Raw genomic sequence first — 21,228 nt, forward strand, 5'->3', positions numbered from 1 at the left:
GCTTTTCATCATACAAAAATGTGTTTCAATTAATCAAATTAGATGCAATCCCAAATTAGAGGAGTGAAGCTGCTGGCTTCTTAATTTCAAAAGAAAACTACACACTTAATTGAATTACTACACGTGGAAAATTTAACAAATACAAATCATAAAACAAATTTATAATCAAAGCAAAATTACATCAACACCAAATTTTGCTTTTCATTTAAACACTAAGCATTTACAATTATAAGGTGTGCGACCAAGGTAGACAGAAAAATATAGATTTCAAAAATAAAGCAAACATTTGACTCGTCTGATTGAACAAACACCCAACTGCTGACAAAACCCACCAATGATGGGAATAAACCACATTGTAACAGAAGATCTGTGCACCCAAGATATCCAAGCCACGCCCAAATTGATTTGCATAAACCAAAAATGTGGCTCATGAGGAATGCACAAACAAAAATACAAATTTCACACTTGCAAAACAAGAAACGTTCCAGGAGAATTGGTCAGATACGTCAGAAAATATCTTTAAATTAATAGCCAGGTAGGCTATTTCTACACTGCAGTCGACAACATTATATTCTTTTATGACTTATTACATGTTGTATTTTATTAGACGGAATTCATGGACTGTTTATAAAATTCCATGTTTTACAGAAATCATCCTGAAATAGTGTGGTAGCATCAAGATTCAAAAATTTGAATTAAAATGAACATATTGCCTAGTTTTTTATCTTCAACATTGAAACAGTTTTCAATTTTTAATTTACAATATAACATAAAAGCCCCTCGACCTTACTCCCAGTTATGTTGTTAGACTTAAACCAAATTTAACTTCAACGTTAACAACCACTACGTTTTAATTTTTGTTTAACAGACGTTTAACTGAACAAGCGGATATTGTCTAATAGGCCCACTAAAATTAAAAACAGTGCAGGATATAAGAAACATTATTTACAGATTACACGCGATAATTATGGAGTGAATTTAAATTCATCACATCACCGCAAATTTACGGTGATTGTTTTCTATCGATTATTTTTTTTCGATAACGCATTAAATTAATCGAACAGCCGATTTTTTTCCCTGAACGCTTATTTTAAAGTACATGACGTAAATAAGGCCAAAAACAAAAAAAGTCTCCGGTTTCTGGTATGCGCGCGTGTCGCCGTAGCCATGCGCGTCGGCAAAATGAAAACGTTTTTTTTTCAATGAAAGATGATGTCTCAAAACCACCAAACTCACTGGTTTGACAAGAATCCTGCTGCTGCACAATTTTAACGTGTTTTTAGATGGGCTTATGATCGAGAATAAGCTTTATGTGGCCTCTCAGGACTCCCATATATTTGCACTAAATTTAGTCGGGCACCATTTGCAGTCATCAGCCGACATTTGAAGCAAAACAAGTCAGGTAAAAAAAGCCGCGTGGCCGCACCACTTTTTGGGCAAGCTCCATACCAGAAACCGGATACTTTTTTTTGGGGGGGGGGGGCCTAATATTCAACTACTAACAAGCCAGCGGTCAATGTTGAGATCTTCATCCTCAAAATCAAACAGTTGTTTTTAGCTAAAGCGTGTTCACCATGCATGTCATCCACTTGTACCTTCTTATCAGAACAGGCCCGTCTTTTTGTTTTTGTATTTCTTTTTAATTCAAGATTGGAAATTTACGGCTGGAAACATTATTTTTGTTGTCAGAGGTCATGCATACTTTTCCTTACAAGTGTTACCATTTTCTTTGATTTTCTTTTTCATTCTTTACCCCAATAAATATTTGTATTTGTTACGAATAAAGTTATTTGCCTGTGACATTACAAAGCTCCATTTTTCCTGAAATCATTGCTGTCAGCGAGAGTGTAAACTGTGGTGAAATACTCCTCTGATTGGTACGGGTCTTATCGGGCTGCTCGCCCAGTGATCCTCAAACATTTCGCCAATTAGCATGCATTTCAATACAATGTCATACACAGTTGGGCCTACATCTGCCAATCCCGTACCAGATAAGGGATCGGGTTACCCCTAAGGGGGCGGGGAGGAGCTCTCTCTTCTTTGCCCTCTTCCTCCAAACCATCCACACTCTGACCCTCTACACACAAGCTGGGGGCGTCGTCTCTGAAAAGAGGCGGGATCTCGACAGGAGTTGATATCAGGAAGTTGTCGATGTCTCCGTACTGGGTGGGAGGCTCTGTGCGGATGGGCGGGGCGTCCAATGGGTGTGTCTTGGTGTGATGGACGTCTGCGTACATGAGAACCTGCAAAAACAAATAGGTAGAAATGACTGTTTTGAATGCAAATATCACGACGTCGCATTTGGAAAATTTGATTATTTGACAAAGAAATGTATACACAATTTTAGTTTCACGGAAATGTAACCAGAATGCATATTTGTTTTGATAACTTTAAAGAATGTATTAGTTTTAATTTACATACTTCCTTAGAAATGGTGGCTGCTGGTTGTTGGTTGCTGGTAGACGGCATATCGCTTTGCTCCACCGGGGAACCAGGGAGGACAACAGTCTCCACTGCCCTATTGCCTGAAACAAACAAAAAGCCAGGCAAAAAGAAAACTGGAACATCAGTTTTTAAACCAAAAGCATCCAAAGTCGTTGAAATAGGTTGAAGAAGTGTGGCATGTAAAAAATCTTCCTGCAAAACACTTTTTGATTCCTGCAAATACAATGTTTGATTATGTTTCCGGATGCACCACTTGAAGACAGTGTTGGTTGTATGTCAATAAAGCAGAGGTAGATCGGGCATGACACAGGTTTTAACTCAACGTTTCGGTGTGTACACTAACCGAAACGCGGAGTTAACTAATCACTTTATATTGAATAACTGAACTCTTTGAATCAATTACCGGGATTGTAACGTCGGATGTTCCTTGTTGCTTGAATGCCACTGCTAGAGGGCGGTGTGGCAGCAGGAGGCGACTGGCTACTCGGAAGGAACGTATTTTCTTCGTAGATATTTCCCGCATCTTGTTATAAATTTACCACAATCATGAAATAGGCATCTCTTAAAATGGCTATATTGTTTTAAAGGTAGAATTAATAATAGACTTCGATCACTGTTGAAAGGGTATAATGCGTAAGGAGGCCTTATTAGACCCATCCAATTGAATCAGTTTGGTTTTAGTTTGTATTAAAAAGTGAACTCATTTGAGACTTTGATTCAATAAAGAAGTTGCATCCTGTCACAATGAAACGCAACGTCAAGCAAAGAGCGAATTGTCATGCTTTAAGTTATTGGACATAATCGTTATCATTGTTCGATGCGCGTAAGATATTCATTCCAGCGGCCCTGTTCCTTAAATATTTCCTACTTGCGTTTAAATTTTGAATACGAAGATCCCACTCAGGCACTCAGGCACTCAGCTTAGTTTACCTGATGGTCCCACGACTGTGCTCAAGACAGGACTCACAGACGCCGTAGGCCTGTCGGGTCCAGTCCGTGTATAGTGAACTACAGGCCTGCAAATAGCAAAATAACGATATGGAATTTGAAGCTTATAGAGTCTGCTTGTTACATGCTACGTGTTTTCATCGGCAAAATTCATGCAGTTTTTACAGGAAAACAGTACATCAACAAGGACTCTTTGTGTAAGGGCCCTAGTCCTGTCAAATAGTATATGGCAGTTATATTACAAGCATGAGTATTGCACCAGATTGCGCGACATTATCAGTCACTCCATGACAAATTCATGGCTGTAGAAGCCATAGGGACAATAATCGAATGGCTTTCTTCGAAGGAATCGTTTGAAACATCTGTAAGTTTTCATTTGTTTAATATATTCCAGCATGCACTGTTCATATATAGTTTGTCATCAGAACATGCATGATACAGGTTTTAAAAATAACTTCAGTAATGACGATCATTAAAATGAGTTTTAATATCCTGAAAGACCTATCGTGTAAGTGCAAAAAGAAACTGACCTGCATTACTAATTCAAATAAATCATTGTCAAAGCGAAACCCCTTTGACTGTCAATATTTAAAATACATTTTACTCACTGGTTTCCATCGGAAGGAACGTTATCTGTAGATAGAGTAAAAACAAATTTAAACCAAAAACAAACATTTCAATTAGTTTCTGTATACCTTCATTGTTTACCTTGATTCATTGCGAAAGTGCAATGTGAACACTTTCGATTTTCCGATTTTACACCTTAAGGCACACAAAATGAAACTATTTGAAAAATGAAATCATCTCCCTATTCGTTTTATTTTGCTGCCATAAAGCTTAGGCCTATATAGGATAAATCTGTTTCCTGGTGTAACGAATTCGAATTGACCTTTCCATTCGAAACGCATTACGATTACAGTGTATTCTGGACAATCAACAATACTGTTCTGATTATCCGTTTTCCTTAGCTTTGATCTTAACAAATAAATTTTTCACTTATTACTGGCAAACATCAAGAAAAATATTTAAAGATTGCGTTATTGGCTGAACTAACAGGCACAACACACTTACTGTACAATTTGCCCAATATTTGCCGATGTGGCAGAAAAGTCTTAATGTCCACCGTTAATTCGTATACTAAACAAGAAAAATTGAGGTTCCTAGGTAGGTCAGTTGTATCAAATTGATGACACAATACATAAGTCCAAGGTAATGAAAATCAACAAATTATTGCTAGCAGCTACAACTGATCATTAACGCTGCAGCATTTCCTCAGCAGCAGTTCCTCAGCAGCAGTTCCTCAAAGTAGCAGAATGGCAGCGCAGCAGCAGTATATCAGGAATAGGATCAACTACTGTCTGGCAGTAAGTCCGAATATGATTACAGTACGAGTATGACAGCAGTATGACAGTACGACACTTCGGTAGTAAGACAGCCAATATCAAAAGCAGGGTTTAGAGTAAACCGGGTTTGCCAAAAACCACTTACCCTTTTGGCGTTTCCAGAAGACAATCGCCGCTAAAAGAACAAGCAGAAGTGCAGCTGCTATACCAACTGCAATGAAGATCAAAGACATCTGACTCTGCATCGAGGGGTCTACATATGAAATGTAAAGATGAGGTTAAAAAAATCTTGACAGAATTCAAATCACCCTGCTGCTGTATATTAACTACAAAGGACAATTGAACAATCGAGGAGATCAAAGTGTTATCACCACTTTTCTTGGTCGTTTACAAATTCACCTTATTGGAAATATCTGTAAGTTTAGTTTGTCGTAATTTGTGTCGGACTAGCTGCTTTAAAGGCCACAACAAATCTGTCGGAACACAAAATGGTCCTTACTGTCCTGATACAAAATAGCAGCCTGATATTGGTACATTTGAATACTGTGTTTGTTTTATTAATTGGAATTCAAAGAGGCCAAATGCCATGAGTAAATTCAAACGAAGTCATCCTATCAATGTTCATGTTTCTAAGCTTGCGTTATCTTGAGGCTTACTGAAAAAGAAACTACTTTGTATTATTAGATGATATCGCTGTGCTTTAGCTATCCGGAAACACTTCTTGGAAATGGGGTTGACCTCTATGTGGCACAAAATGAATGCAAAGTAAAAGCAACTAAAACGTACAGAAAGAATTGCATGTGTGGGCCTTGAATGTCTATTAACACGCTTTTAAACAACCAAGAGCAGCCTATGGTTCCTAAAAATTTAATTTTAACAAATCAAACATGACCATAAACATTTTGACTCTTAATCCCAATGATAGTGGTGTTTGCAGTTTGTCTATATACATCGATTTCATTATTTTCATCAACATGGAACTATACTCTACCTGTTACAGATAAATCGAAGCAACATTGAAGATTAGAGCTAGCAAAATCCAAAAAAAAAAAATACTCCAATATTTTTGTGCAACATCTATTCTTACTACACCTCGCAAGTTAAGCTGGAACCTTCTGCCTAAAGGGCTAATTTGATTGGTCAATCAGAGTTCTAACCTTTTTTGAAATTTACCCCATTGACCGCGATGATATCCCAAGTTGATCAAATTGGCCGACCTTAATGAGTGTTAAGCGTACGTCGCAAATCAAGTTGAAAAATAAACTCACTCGGTGTGTGAATTGTTGATCCGGAATCTCAGTTGTCATTTTGGGATGACCATGTAGTTTCAAACTCCCCCCTTCCATCTTTAATACGTCAAGTTAAAATGTCAAAGAAAATCACATACTCTAAATAACTGAGAAAATCAATTTCTAATAACTTATTTCAATGTCGCAGGTGACAATAGAGTTCAAACTAAAACCTGTTTTTTTTTTGGTTTTAATCCAACCTTTTCTAACAGCTTTTGTGTTGTGTATGGACTTAAATTAAGATAAGTAGACTAATAATGCACTTGCCTATGCGCATGCGTGCGCGCGCATCTGTATGGAAAGTTCCAGTACTTTCCCGCTCTTGTTCAAGTGATAGTTTTGAGTGACAACATGTTTGGCCACTTTCGGCCCTTTTCTCAAGTTATCAAAGTCTCCATGTCAATTTTTGAGTTGTTAAGTTACCCCCAGTACACACAACAATTTATGGCGACAAGAATGGGATAACTCTTAACAACTTTAGGCATTGAATCACAGCGTTTTGAGCATAGCATCAGAAAAAAAGTCATGGTGAGAGGTGACCCGGCGTGGTCATGACGCCATGACGCCGACGCGTGATTGCCATGGTAACCAGCCACACAAAGCGCCGACGCCCGCACATTACTGCGCGTGTACGTGCCCGTTGTAGTGCCCGCGGTGGGGCCGATGTGCAGTGCAGCCGGTAGCCGCATGCAGGCAAACCGATCGAATTCAGGCCAGGAACTAGAGGATGCCGGAGCGGGACGATTTTAGCCGTCGTTGCAGTCCTGTTTGCAGCTACAAACCAGGCCTAGCTGCCAAGCACGAGGCAGGATTTTGCGGGAGCCGACGACCGGAAAATCGCCAGGAGGATGGACGCGTACTGATAGGGATCGAGGCCGTACGATACGGATCCAAGATGGCGGCGCCAATGGAACGTTGCTAACGTCATACTGGGATCGACAGCCAGCTTTCTTTCCGTGAAAAATTGCAAAATACACATCGATCTCCGCCAGCCCTGCCGTTAACTGTTGATATGAAAGATCGCCGCAAGCCCCGATTGACATTTTAACTTTGTTTTATCGTACACGGAATATCGTTTGTATCGTCGCGCACGAACACAATTTCCCAATTCGCAAGAAAAGCCAGCAGGTTCGCCGTGCCCATACTGGTGAGCCAGTCTAAACCAGGATGGATATTTACTGCCTGCCTGCAAGCCCACAGCCTTTGGACTGTTGAACACTGATCAACGCCGCCGCCAATACTGATTTAAAGGAACTGGACAGTGCATCCACCTGCAAGAGACTTGAACTTGAACATGTTGAAGTAGGTAGGCTACAAGCCAATGAGATTTATGATGATGACAAGCAAAGGTCGGTTTTCTTAACCAATTTAGGTAGTTAGAATTACCATACCCTACGGGCTCTAGTTCCGCCAAAAAAGCCCACAAAGAAGACGTACAAGGATTGCAAAGACGTGCTTAAGGCACATTTCTCGCCAAAACATACTGAGATTGTTCAGAGATATAGATTTTACACTTGTAGTCAGAAAGTCAATGAAACTATTCCCCGGTTTGTTGCTAACTTAAGACAACTTAGTGAGGGATGTAACTTCAAGGAGTTAGATAATATGCTAAGAGATAGAGTAGTAGTAGGATGCCGTGATGACACGGCTACCCAGAGAAAGCTCCTTAGTGAGTCGAAACTAACTTTGGAAAAGGCCCTCCAAATAGCTAGGGTTATATAAGTTGCAAATAGGGACGTAGAAATTTAAGAAATATCGGAAACCAGCCCGATAGCCCCTCGGGTACAGTAGTGCATAAAATGCAAGGGAAGCCCCCTAAGCAGAAAAACCGAGAAATTTAGCCCCAAACACACACAACCAGAGAAGCCAGCGGTCCTGTGAGCAAGCCAGGAAAAAGATGTTGGTGCTGTGGTGCCAGTCATGCCCCTACATTCTGCCCGTTCCAGAAGGAGAAGTGCTTCAAGTGCTCTCAAGTGGGAAATACTGAGAGCCAGTGTGATAAAGTGCAGTCTTTTCAGAAGCAGAAATATTATCGCCGCCCCAAAGCGCACATTATCTTGAAGGTGATGAGAATTCAAGCCCAAAAGTGGAAGACCTCAAGTTGAGCCGGCCAAATCCCTTCATAACCAAAGTGTTGCTTAATCGCAAGGAGATTAATATGGAAGTCGACGCAGGCAGCCCCTGGACAGTTGTTTCGAAAGATGTATTTAGTGCCTTTAGCCAAGATACTGCCATGCAGCCCACTGATGTCAAGCTTAACTCCTAACAGGTGACTCTGTTGCTATACTCGGAGAAGCATCAGTAGATATGCAGATTTCGTCTCACAAGAAGCCAACGAATATGCCCCTATTGGTCGTAGATCGTGGAGCAAGTCTGATGGGAAGAGATTGGATACAAGCATATCCCTTTGTAGTCTGCGAGTTTACCAGCCAAGGGAAAACTCAAAAGCCAAGCCTCAGCATCAACAAGGTGCAAAACGATCTGGAGTCGCTACTCAGCCAACATAATGCTGTTTTGGACTGCTCCAAAGTTGGTAAATTGGAAGGTAACCAAGCCAAGGTGTATCCTAAGGAGGTCCTGGACGGGACATACTTCTACGAAGCCGCCCCAGTCCCGTATGCAATGAAAAGCAAAATCGATGCTACCTTTGATGATCTCCTTGCGAAAGGCATTATCAAGCCCAAGAAATTCGCTGACTATGACTGCCCAGTAGTTGCTGTAAACAAGCCCGACGGTAAAGTCAGAATATGTGGCAACTACAAGCTTACTGCAAATAAAGTCTTGAAGCTAGAGCAGTACCCGATACCGACTCTGGATGATCTTCTTCAAACATAAGAAGGAGGCCAGAAGTACAGCAAGCTAGACTTGCCTATCACCAAATATAACTTGATCCGTCAACACGGAAATACACCACCATCAACACACATATAGGACTATTCCATTACACAAGGTTACCGTTTGGAATAGCAAGTGCCCCAGCCCTATTCCAGAGGACAATGGAATCGCTATTGGCAGACATTCCAATGTGCAGTCCGTACTTGGTTGACATCATCATTACTGGCAGGAATGATGAGGAGCACTTGGCCAATTTGAAAGCTGTGTTGTCCAGATTTGAAGAGAATGGACTGCGCGTAAAGCAGGAAAAATGTGCATTCCTGCAGCCCTCCATCGAGTATTTGGGTCATGGTCTAAACAAAGACGGAATAAGTACATTGCCGAAGAAACTGGACGCCATCAAGAATGCAGAGAGACCTACAAAACAAACTCAGCTGCAAGCCTACCTAGGACTTCTAGGTTAATGCCGTAAATTCATTCCCAACTTGACACAGGAGATTGCGCCACTCACACAACTGTTGAAGGCAGAGTATGCATCAAAGGAGAAATGCTATCCTGGGAAGCCCGACCCAAGCTTCAAATGGGGACCTGCACAGCAGAAGGCGTTCGAGAAGTCAAAGAAACTCTTGCAGAGTGATAACGTCCTAACACTTTGATCCGCCCAAGCCAGTAGTACCGCAGACAGACGCCAGCCCTTACGGACTAGGAGCGGTTATGAGTCACCTACAGGACCAGACGGGAAAGAATGCCCCATAGCCTTCGCCTCAAGGACTCTCACAGCCAGCGAACACAACTAGAATATTTCAGAATATAATCACATGTTTTTGTTCCCTCCTATTGAGTAGTATTTTATGTTACATAACAAGCTAGGGACAACGAGGGAGAAAAAGAAGAAATGACACAAAGACTAAAGCTGTACCTGTTTCTTGATGTTGGCTGAGCAACAGAATATTCGTGACCACCTTTCCTCCTGCCCCAGTTGCTGTACACGTTAGATTCCTCCGCTGACCAGGCTGAAACGACGGCACGGTAAACTTGCTGCTTGTGTTGTGCAATCTCGTCCCAACTACCCTCGTCTCTCCGCTTGTGTTCTTTCCAGCGAATGCCCATGTGATTTCTGCCGGGGGTTTGGTGTCTGTGGCCAGGCAGGTGAAGCTCTGGTCGGTGTCCGGTCCGATGTTCACGTATCCGCTACAAATTTCGCCGGTAGTGGCGTTGACGATGTACACATCTCTGGGTGGCACTGCGGAGAAGCATTACATTGTTTTGGCATCAGGACAAGACAAACAAGCCTGTGAAAGAACTTTAGTAGAAATTCCAAATTCTGCAACATCCCCCAAATAAATAGTTTGCGCTTCATGCAAGTTCCTTTTTATTGGAGTGTGAACTTTAAACAGGTTATTGGATAAAACAGCACTGCGTGCGCGCGCACATACCACCTTCGAGCGCACATGGTGCCACTTAATATCATTGATTGTGGTTGCTGGACCCGTCTGCATAGATTGTTAGCACAAAATATTAATAGCAAAACACACATTGGTAATTTAAGACCTACTGACGTTAACATGTGCGCTTTCTTATCCTGACTCTTATCGGAAAGCGCACATGTAAACACCGCGTGACGTCATTCTGTCTCAGGTCTATTGAAACAGGTGTATCCATTTTCAACTTACCACCTACTGTCAAGGATGTATTTTTCCACACCGTCGTAGCCGAATACTGAGTTTCACATCTGTAGCGCCCCTCATCTGTTAACTCGAGGTCGTTAATCGTCAAGTTGCAACCGTGGTTGTCATGGTGATAGTCATACTTTCCCGCATTGGTGCTGTCCTCATTTGTGCACGCATAGTGCAAGGGTTCATTGCCAAGCAACCACCTAAAGTTTATCTTTGGAAAGTCGGATGGAACACTTTTGACGAAACATTCCAAAGTGATAGCCCCTCCTCGTATCCCGTTTATCACGGAAGTTGTCTCGGCAATTCCTGGTCCGACACAAAGGAGCATCAATTAATATAAAGAGGAGACTTGATCCTTTGAATAAAATGCTACCATAAAGGCACCCGGGCCGCAATCAAAAAGGAATTGGGGTGGATTCTGCCTTCTTCTGATTTCGGGGAGACCAGTTGGCAGTTGCAAATTCAAAAGAGCGGGGAAAGGTGGGGCAGCTGGACCTCATTTGACGCTAGGGCTAGTCGTTCTTTCCCACTTTTCCATTCTCTCATTCTTTTCATACTTCAAAATTCGACAGAGGGAAAGAGCAACTGTTTAACCCTAAAGGGGCCGGGGGGGGGGGGGCGGAATCCGCCCCCCCCCCTCAACATTTTCCGTGATAGCTTCTAAAAAAGAATTTTTCGCAACCCGAGCTGTTATGACTTTTTAGCCTCGAGTTTTGCGCATCTTTTGATACCAAAAACATACAAATCGGACCCCGGGTTGCCGTGAAAAATGAATTTTCGCATATACGTCGTGTACACAGAGCAGAATTGACATTTGTACATATGAATATTTAATTAGCCATAATTCCAAAACCCTTTGGCCTATAGTCATGACATTTATTGGGTATGTTTAGGAAGAGTTGCTCTATGCATGTGCCGAGTTTCAAAATGTTTCGTCACTCGATGGCCGAGATCTTAGGGGGGTGGGGGGCGCCCCCCCCCCCCCTGGCTGAGAGATGGTCAAAATAACCCGGCCCCTTTAGGGTTAAAACGGTTGTCTGCACTCCTCTTTCGGTTTAATTAACAAATAAAGCTTGAATTAACAAAATGCTTGAAGAGGGATGGTCCCGCCCACCTTCCCCGAAACTGCATAAATAGGTACCACGTATGTACACTATGTGGGATATCCTATCACGGCGTTTGCACATTATTTTACGGATATATACAAATAGACTAGGGGACATTTCTAAAATTATTACAAGAAGAGGCATTTTCGAGTAGAAATTTGTCACATAGCTATTTTACCTAATTTTGGGGTGTTGAATCCGAAAATGATGGTTACCGAGCTAGATTTTTAGTGAAAATATGCCTAATTTGCATACATTTTTACTTCCTGTTGTGTAATATATTTGTTCCCATATTTGGGTATTTTTTTATTATCTTATTTTTTGAAAAAAGTTAATATTTGTGATTTTACTTACACTTCCTGACTTCAATTACATTTTCTTAAGCATTAAAGTGACTGAATGATTATAAGGACATAGTAACAATCCAAAATGGCTACTATTACACCTTAAAGTTGTGCGCATTTACCTTGTCTCCAGATATCATCAAGTGGTCTTTCCAAACCTTAGTATTGATGAAATTCAAATTCACCATGTTGCTTCCTGGTACGTCATAAACCCTAATAAACACGGTTTTGGAAATTCATGTGAACAAATATAACATTGTGATACAAAACGGGGAAAAAACGGAATGTTGATGATCAAGTAAATGAAGGGTTGCCTAGCGTGGGAGATTTGAGCAAATTCCAGGAAATTCCCAAAAATTATTGTTAACAAAAAACACGTTTTGACGTTGACATTACCATTGTAAGCAACAATAATCTTTTGTTTTGAGGGATGTTCTTGAACTTGTTCAAGTTCCCAACGTTATAGGCAACCCTTCGCCTAATATTTAGCCCAATTTAGGGACACCTCATTTTCCCCTATTTTTTTCTTTTTGGCCTAAATATCAAGATGTTATAATTTGACATAATTTCATATTTAATTTTGTAAGGGTAAATGTGCTTGTAAAAAACATTGTGAGTTTGAAGCTCATCAATACTGACGTTTGGCGAGACTATGATATCTGGAGACAAGATAAATGCGCGCAACTGTAGGGTGTAATAGTAGCCATTTTGGATTGTTACAATGTCCTCATAATCATTCAGTCACTTTAATGCTGTATGAAAATGTTATTGAACTCAGGAAGTGTAAGTATAATCACCAAAACAAACTTTTTAAAATATAAAATAATTAAAAATATATCCAAATATGGGAACAAATATATTGCACGACAGGTAAATTATACATATTATCACTAAAACCTCCAGCTTTGTAACCATCATTTTCGGATTCAGCACCTCCGAATTCGGTAAAATAGCTGTGTTACCTACTTCTACTCGAAAATGCCTCTCTTTGCCCAAAATTAGCCCTTTAAACAAAAATATCGCCAAGTCTAAGCCCTTTAGTCAAACATTCAAAATAGCATTCGTACACTCATTATAATGACACTTTCTATTCTTCAGCACTATTCCATTCTTTTATTAATTAACGTAAGAATAGCGTTAAAGGTATAGTTTATCATTTTTAATTTGTGCATTATGCTCGTTGAAAGCAACCAAAGTGCTCAAAATCTAAAGAAGAGTGACAACTAAAACTAAGCTGATGAAGTTTGTGGTCAGTGAATGCTGTATATTTCGAGAAAAACAATATTCTAGGCTCTCAATTTCAAATCCAATGTTGACAAGCGCCATGTTTTGAATTGCACCCGATTTAACGTCCGGGATACGTTCTTATTAAGCCGATTTCAGCTATGCGAGGTCGCACTCTGAACCAACGAATTATACAGGGTTGTTAAAAAAAAAAGCGGAACCCAAACCCCAAAATTATATTTAAAAAAATCTAGCACCAAAAATAATAATGACTGGAAAGCCAATTTCATAAGCTACTTTTTAGAAGAAAAATGCCCAATCCGTTCAAAGATATTGAAACACAATGACTCTAAAACCTGTCTCCTCGAAAAGTGCGATTTCAAGAATCGTCATCACAATTGTCTTCAAACATCGATAAAACCTCAGTTTAAAAGTTTAAAATATTCAACAAAGTTCTTTTGAAGGCCTGTCTTAAAAAAGTGGATTTTATAAATTAATTGTTTGCATAACCAGGGTTGTTTATAAAGATATTGTGTACTACATTTGCTGACAGTTGTTGAATCAAGTATTCTGTGTTATTTGTTTTTTTAATTCCAAACAGTCAAAACACACACTAAATTGCTTTTTGGACAAAACAGGTTTCATGGTCATCGCGTTTAAACGGTGATATGTTTGGAACGGATTGAGCAATTTCAGTAATTTCTTTCATCTAAAAGTAGCTTATGAAATTGGCTTTCCAGAAATTATCATTTTTTTGTGCTACATATTTTTTTGAAATATGAAATATGTTTTGGGGGTTTGGGTTCCGCTTTTTTTTCACTCAATCTGTAGCAACCGCGCACGCTTGTGCGTCCTGTCAACACTTACGTGCGCCATAATTAAAAACTAACTACTAACGGACATTTTCCAGAATGCGTCTTTAGACGTGTCGTTGGAATGGCATTCTTTTATTGATTTCTTCAAACTGAAAGCTTGCCAGAAAGAAAAACTTCACAGGGAGTTTAGTTCCACTACTATCTTTCAACTAAGTAAGCTTTTTAACAATAATTGCGTCAGTTACTTTTTAGATGACTGCAAACAGATGGACTGTAGCTTTAACCCTGTTGTAGGGAGAAGCCGGTTCAGATTTTTTTTTTACTGATCATCCGTTATATTTGTAACCCCAGGCCCTCATGAATAGTTCAATCTTCTAACGTATTTAACAAACAAATACGATTCATTGTGTTTTCCATTTCCACGAAAAATATATTAGAAAATACTTACCATTAAACACGATGAGTTCTATTACAGTTATTTTGCTTCCTCTTGATGATGTAATTTGACAGTAGAACTTTGTGCCATTCAGTAACTCGGAAACATGCGGGATCACCAACGCCCCGCTTGTCTCGTTAAGTACAACCGTATAACCCGCATAGGTCTCATTACAATCGACAATGACCGATTCATTTACATGCCATTCGAGCGAGACACCTGTACCACTGCATGGTGGAGTCACAGCCCAGTCAAGTGCTTCGCATTCCAGCTCCACATCTTCTCCCTCCACGGCTGTCAAAATTGTCGCTATGAAAATATACGACAAACAAAATTCGAAATCAGAAGAAAATACCCTTTTTTTTGTGAACGCTCATCGGGTCGATCGGGATTTAAGAAATGGATTATCCTTTTGTGGAGTGTTTAGTCTTCTGTCGTTGGAATAACAGTTGACCTACAACCATAGGTAAAATGAGTGTCAACTATCAATATGATTTTTTTTCACTGCTATTCAAAATATTTTGGACATTATTAACTTACCACAAGAAAGGTTATATGCGGCACCAAACGTGCAGATAAAAATCAACGCGTATAACTGATTCATTTCTGAAGAGTGTCAGTTACGTCGGATGGTCACTAAATCAGAAAGCAACTCCTACGCATAACGCGATAGTTTTCCTTTTATATCAGGCTAGTCACCGACGAAACTAATGTCGAAAGCTTTTGAAACATAAACAATAATTGTGTATGGCTGATTAAGTAGTGACACGTATTATTTGGACAATGCATGTCGTGCAGAGCTATATGGGCAGAAAAGAAGTGTTCAGAATATTATTGCCTATGCAGCGCTACATATTATGAAAACCAACACTTTGACCGAATTTACCAGAATTGAAAGTGTAAGAGGATGTTCATTTCCGGAAAGAAAATATAAGAGCTTTTTATAGTTCAACATGCCATCCAGAGTGCATTGTCAGGGTAAAGAGACACAATGTACATGTTGCTGCAACGTTTGATTCGTTGAAAAACATGTATATAGCTTATAATATTAGGCCTATACTCGTTTCTCGTTCATTGATTGCTTAATGGCATACAAGACAATCTCATAATATTTGCCTAAGATCAGTAAATACATTTAAAGACAAGATGTTGTCTGCCCTAGTGGGGTAGTACTTCACTTTGAATGACGCAGAACAGGCGCGTACAACGACAAATCTTCTGCATTGCAAGTTCTTTTAACCTAGTCGTGGCATTCAATAGCGCCCTCACATTCTCATTAAGGAAAACGATTTTGAAAAATAATATTAATAGCAAAGATGCAGTTCGATCAGTCATGTGGTTGCTAAGGCAAAGCGTCTGCCGTCGTTAGGCAAAGCTAATCCAATTACGTACTTAGACGCTATAGCAGAGCAGTGAAATTCATGCATCACAAAAAACATGGCCTTTTGAACGTTGTGTTTCGCAGAAAATATGCACAGTATGATTGAAATGTTAAATTATAACGGATTAGAAACGTCAATGCTGGTTACTGGTATAGCTAACTTTTAAGTCGGGAAGAAATCGTTCAAAAAATTCCCCAAATCTCTGTATTTATATTTATTTCTAGGAATTTCTCAAAATTGTTATTTCACGAGCAGTTGAACACTTATATCATCTAAGTTTATTCCGAATTTCAGCTTAATCTGTTGTTGCAACCGCTAGTGTTACAATTTGAATGATCTCCATGGAAACTTTCGACGATGATTTGTGCCAGTCCAAGTCACATGCATTGTTCATCAAAGCGCCTTAGTAGCTACGGTTGACCGATTTCGGCCAAGCCAAACAATATCGTATTGTAGATTAGCATATTCATTAGCGTCACTTGGCGTGTTTTGGCGTGGGTCTCGATATCGACCAAGGGAAGCCGGCAAAAAGGTTGACATTAATCAACTAATAACTCGTAAAGGAGGCTTTTCTCAAAATGTGTACTGCAAATCATAATGGATAGGAACCTTATTAATATCCGTGAGGCTTGAAAAGATTGCCAGCGTTTGCAAACGTCAGTGTTACAACTTTCAATGATGCACGGAGATGGGCCTCTTTTTTTTCCAATTTCAACGAAAGTAATGAACACATAACACGATTTTTAGCACATACTTGGATCATTATGAGGAAAGTAAACCCTGAAAGTTGCATGAAGATACGGTCTTCCAAACGGGAGAAATTAATTTTCAAAGATTTCGCCCGCCAACGTGAACTTTAGTTGTGTGCACATTTAGTTTCATTTAAAATGAAGTGTTACGTAACATTTAGAAATCGCCTATGACTGCAATTATGTGCTGGCCGCTGTTAAAGGGACGCTGCATTATTCACCTTAACGGCTTAACTTTAAGGAAAAGCGACGCCCGACGAGAAAAATTTTAGACATTTTACGTGTATTCCAACCTGCAACCGATACTCATTTGGACGAATTGGGTCGGCGGTAAGTTCCAGACCGCGAATGATTTTTTTCCCCAAACATCGTACGGATGGTTGTCGAGCGCCATCTACGATACTTTTAGTATACTTACGCAGGTTTATAACGCCATCAATTACGATTTGCTGTCTCAGTTGGATTATAGTATACTTTTGAGATCGGAGGGTGTAAGTTATGTTTATTCTGTGTTATGTATATTCATGTTGTGCAGAGCTTTAGAGGATAAGCTATATAAAAAGGGACAATGGTGTTTAAGATAATCACCGACGATCGGCAGCGGATTCGTGAACTGGTAGGAAGTAGTCCTGATTTCTAATCAGGTGATCCGAGCTCGAACCCCAGTGAGCGTTTTTCACTTCTTCTCATTCTACCTTTTAAATAACTAACGTGAGGAAGGAACATTTCTCCCCTCCCAGAGTCGTTGGTGTCAAATGACTCGTCAAACAGGTTAAATGGTCCCTAAAGAGTAAAATGGACTTTAACACAGAGTCAATTTGACTCCTCTCCAAGAGTCATTGGTGGCCGGCTTTGCGAAGTTGGTTGTTGTTGTTGATGGCGCGTAAAGCGCGTTGCTGCCGTAGTCTGGTCACTAACTCTCCTACATTTAGATCGATACGGCCGGTCTCCGGCTTACGTAGCTATGTTTGTCGCCATCTTGGCACTCTCGTTGCTTGCTGTGCTCGGTCGGTGGAGTCAAGCTTTGATTTTTTTTTTTTAAGTGAAGTCGGAATTCACAGTAATCATTACAAATAATGAGCCACAACATTCGTATTCGGCACAGGTGCCTTTATTTTGACAACAGGCGTTGAGCAAAGGTTTATTAACGAGTTTTTAAATTAAACTCACGACGACGAGCCGCTTGACACACTCGAATGAAACTATATGACGGGACGATTTTTTGACGTGTGTATAATCACCCTGATTTTACAAACGTCGAAATGTCATCGTTTTGGTTGGACAGTACTTTTTGCCTTGCATGTAAATTTACCTCATTGAACAAGCTACTACAATGTTTTGCAATAGACCCCATGACTATAATTTGGCCTTTTAAACTCCACCGAAAAACCACCATGTCACCCTAGCCCCACAGGAGAGTCACAGTAAACTCGCAACAGTGACTCTTTCAAAAGCTTATGAAAGTCATTGTGACTCTTGAAAGGGAGTAAAAAAGGACTCTTTAACGGAGTCGTTTGTCTCCAAAAATGGAGTCGTTTTTGACATAGTTGCTGGACTCCATTTGAAGAGTAAGCCTGACTCTGATTTGGCTATGAGTGTAGGCCGCCGATTGATTACCGCGTATACGGACGAATAACGACGAGAGCCACGACCAAGGCTATATTAACAGGACAATTTTCTGTTCATCTATGAAGCAGCAGGATCATTTACATGTGGAAAATCATTCGCATCTGACCCCTCCGTACCTGAAAACATTGAAAAACATAGCAGGTGCGTGTCGAAAATTGACCCCAAATTTGTCACCAAACGACGCCCTCTTAAGCTGAAGCTCCACGCATCGTAATGTTGGCAAACTATTGTTAAACACTGAGGGCGCTGGCTTTTGCCCCGGCTAAAGCGGCCGTGCACTCTCTTGCAAACATATAATGTATATATATATATATATATATATATATATATATATATATATATATATATATATATATATATATATATATATATATTTATATATATATATTGTATTGTAACGAATCTTTCAATTTGTGTTATATTGTGAGGTAACTAAAAAAAATATTTCAGAGCGTCTGCAGCCAGGTGGTTTTCATTCAAACCATGTGGAGCATCGCCTCTAATGTTTCCTAATAAAAACTACAAAAGAATAGTCCAGAATCTTCGTTTACAATTTATAGTTGTGTGGTTTTAAATGCTGCACTTATCGCTTACAAACGGCGAGTTACAATATCTATACACAAGTGCAACACACCGATATTCTATGGTTGCATGTTGTTGTAACATGCCAAGGGGGAAGGATGGCCACTATCAACCGCTGGAAAATCTGTACAAACTCCAAACCTTGAGGAGTAAAAGCTGCAAAAAATTTGATTTTCAGCATACAAACGTTTTTCGGTAGTAATATTGAATGGAATCCCAAATAAGGGGAGTGAAGCTCCCACACCCATGCCCTGTCATAGCCGAAGGAATATCCGTCCCAAATACAACACAATCCTCAAAATATACCTTAAAATGTGTCTTACAAAACACTTTTGCAACTTCTTAGTACATTTAGATAAAGAGGATAATAAAACAGCTACATTTTAAGACCCACCTGAAAGGGCATCATGTAAACAAAATACCTAGCCAAGCAAGTACAGCATCACATTACTTTAATTTAAATGTCGCTCTTTTGTGATGATCAAACAAAATTTGTTACATTAACAACAAAGTCTTCCATTAACTTGTTTATGCTTTACATTAAACTTCAGCGCAAATTATAACATTGCTTTTTTACACGCATAATTAAAGTCTATATCTACAATGTAGTCGACAACATTATATTCTTTTATGACTTATTGAATATCGTATTATATTAGACTGAATTCATGGACTGTTTATGAAATTCTATGTTTTACAGAAATCATCCTGAACTAGTGATGTAACATCAAAATACACATAATTGAATTAAAATGAAAATAAGGGTTAGTCTTTTTTTCTTCAACATTGAAACAGTTTTTTATCTTAATTTATAATATAACATAAAATCCCCTCGACTTTACTCTCAGTTATGTTGTTAGACTTAAACCAAATTTAACCTCAACTTTAACAACCAATACGTTTAATTTGTCGGGGGGGGGGGGGGGGTGGGGTGGGGTGGGGGGGGGGGGGGGGGGGGCTGGAACATTTCATGGGGGGCGTCATGTAGATCAATGATATCTTTTTAAGAAACTCAAAATCTCAGCTGTTGCCCCCCCCCCCCCTCACGCCCCCCGTGGCTGCGCCACTGAGCGGATACTGTTTAACAGGCCCACTAAAATTTAAATTCATCGCAGGACCGCAAATTTCCGGTGATTGTTTTCTACCGATTTTTTTTTTTATTCGATTACGAATTCACCTAATCCAACAGCCGATTTGTTTTCCCCGAACGCTTTTTTTAAGTACCTGAGGTAAATGATATTCAACGACCAAACGAGCCAGCGGTCAATATTAAGATCTTGATCATCAAAAGCAAACATTATTTTGCTTTTTTTTAGCTAAAGCGTTTTCACCATGCATGTCATCCACTTGTACCTTACAACAGAACAGGCCCGTCTTTTTGTTTTTGTATTTTTTTATTTCAAGCGTGGAAATTTACGGCTGGAAAAAGTTTCAGAGGTAATACATACGTCCCCTCAAAGTGTTTTCGTTTTCTGTGACTTTTATTTTCATTTTCACCGGATATATAACTAGCTCCTTTTTGCCAAAAATCATTTCTGTCAGCAAGAGTGTATATTGTGGTAAAATATTCCTCTCATTGGTACGGGTCTTATTGAGCTGCTCGCCCAGTGATCCTCAAACTGAACATATCGGCAATTAGCGTGCATTTCAATATAATTTCAAACACAGTTGGGCCTACACCTGCCAATCCCGTACCAGATAAGGGATCGGTTTACCCCGAAGGGGGCGGGGCGGAGCTCTCTCTTCTTTGCCCTCTTCCTCCAAACCATCCACACTCTGCCCCTCCACGCCCGAGCTGGGGGCGTCATCTCTGAAAAGAGGCGGGGTCTCGACAGGAGTTGATAACAGGAAGTTGTCGATGTCTGCGTACTGGGTGGGAGGCTCTGTGCGGATGGGCGGGACGCCCAATGGGTGTGTCTTTGTGTGATGGACGTCTGCGTAAATGAGGACCTGCCAAGATAAATAGGTAGATATGACTATTTTTAATGCAAAAATCACGACGTTGCAATTGAAAAATTTGATTATTTGACAATAAATGTATAGACATTTTTAATTTGACGGAAATGTAACCCAATTGCATATGTGTTGTGATAACTTTAAAGATTGTATTAGTTTAATTAACATACTTCCTTAGAAATGGTGGCGGCTGGTTGTTGGTTGCTGTTAGTCGGCGTATCGCTTTGCGCCAGGGGACCAGAGAGGACAACAGTCTCCACTGACCTATCGCCTGAAACAAACAAAAAAGCCAGGCAAAAACAAAACTTCAACATCAGTTTTGAAAATTAAAAAATCCAAAGTCGTTGAAATAGTCTGGAGAAGTGTGGCATGTCAAAAATCTTCTTGCATAACACACACAATGTTTGATTATGTTTCCTGGATGCACCACTTGAAGACAGTGTAGGTCGTATATCACTAAAGCAGAGGT

General features: G+C 39.9%; 1 protein-coding gene across 1 annotated transcript; it reads right to left on the reverse strand.

The window, feature by feature from the left end:
- Window positions 1–1,888: 1,888 nt before the first annotated feature.
- LOC119735879 lies at window positions 1,889–20,883 on the reverse strand. The gene is made up of 11 exons (XM_038209823.1): window positions 20,863–20,883; window positions 20,519–20,753; window positions 14,474–14,770; window positions 10,534–10,842; window positions 9,780–10,103; window positions 4,882–4,989; window positions 4,002–4,026; window positions 3,376–3,461; window positions 2,849–2,968; window positions 2,422–2,525; window positions 1,889–2,243 (listed from the first exon to the last, which is right to left on the reverse strand). Exons 1-11 carry the CDS (start codon window positions 20,881–20,883, stop codon window positions 1,968–1,970), a joined length of 1,905 nt encoding a protein of 634 aa, XP_038065751.1. The 3' UTR covers window positions 1,889–1,967.
- Between the last annotated feature and the right edge of the window lie 345 nt (window positions 20,884–21,228).

This window comes from Patiria miniata, unplaced genomic scaffold (assembly GCF_015706575.1).
Source record: "Patiria miniata isolate m_02_andy unplaced genomic scaffold, ASM1570657v1 HiC_scaffold_29, whole genome shotgun sequence".
In the NCBI taxonomy this organism is placed as follows: Eukaryota; Metazoa; Echinodermata; class Asteroidea; order Valvatida; family Asterinidae; genus Patiria; species Patiria miniata.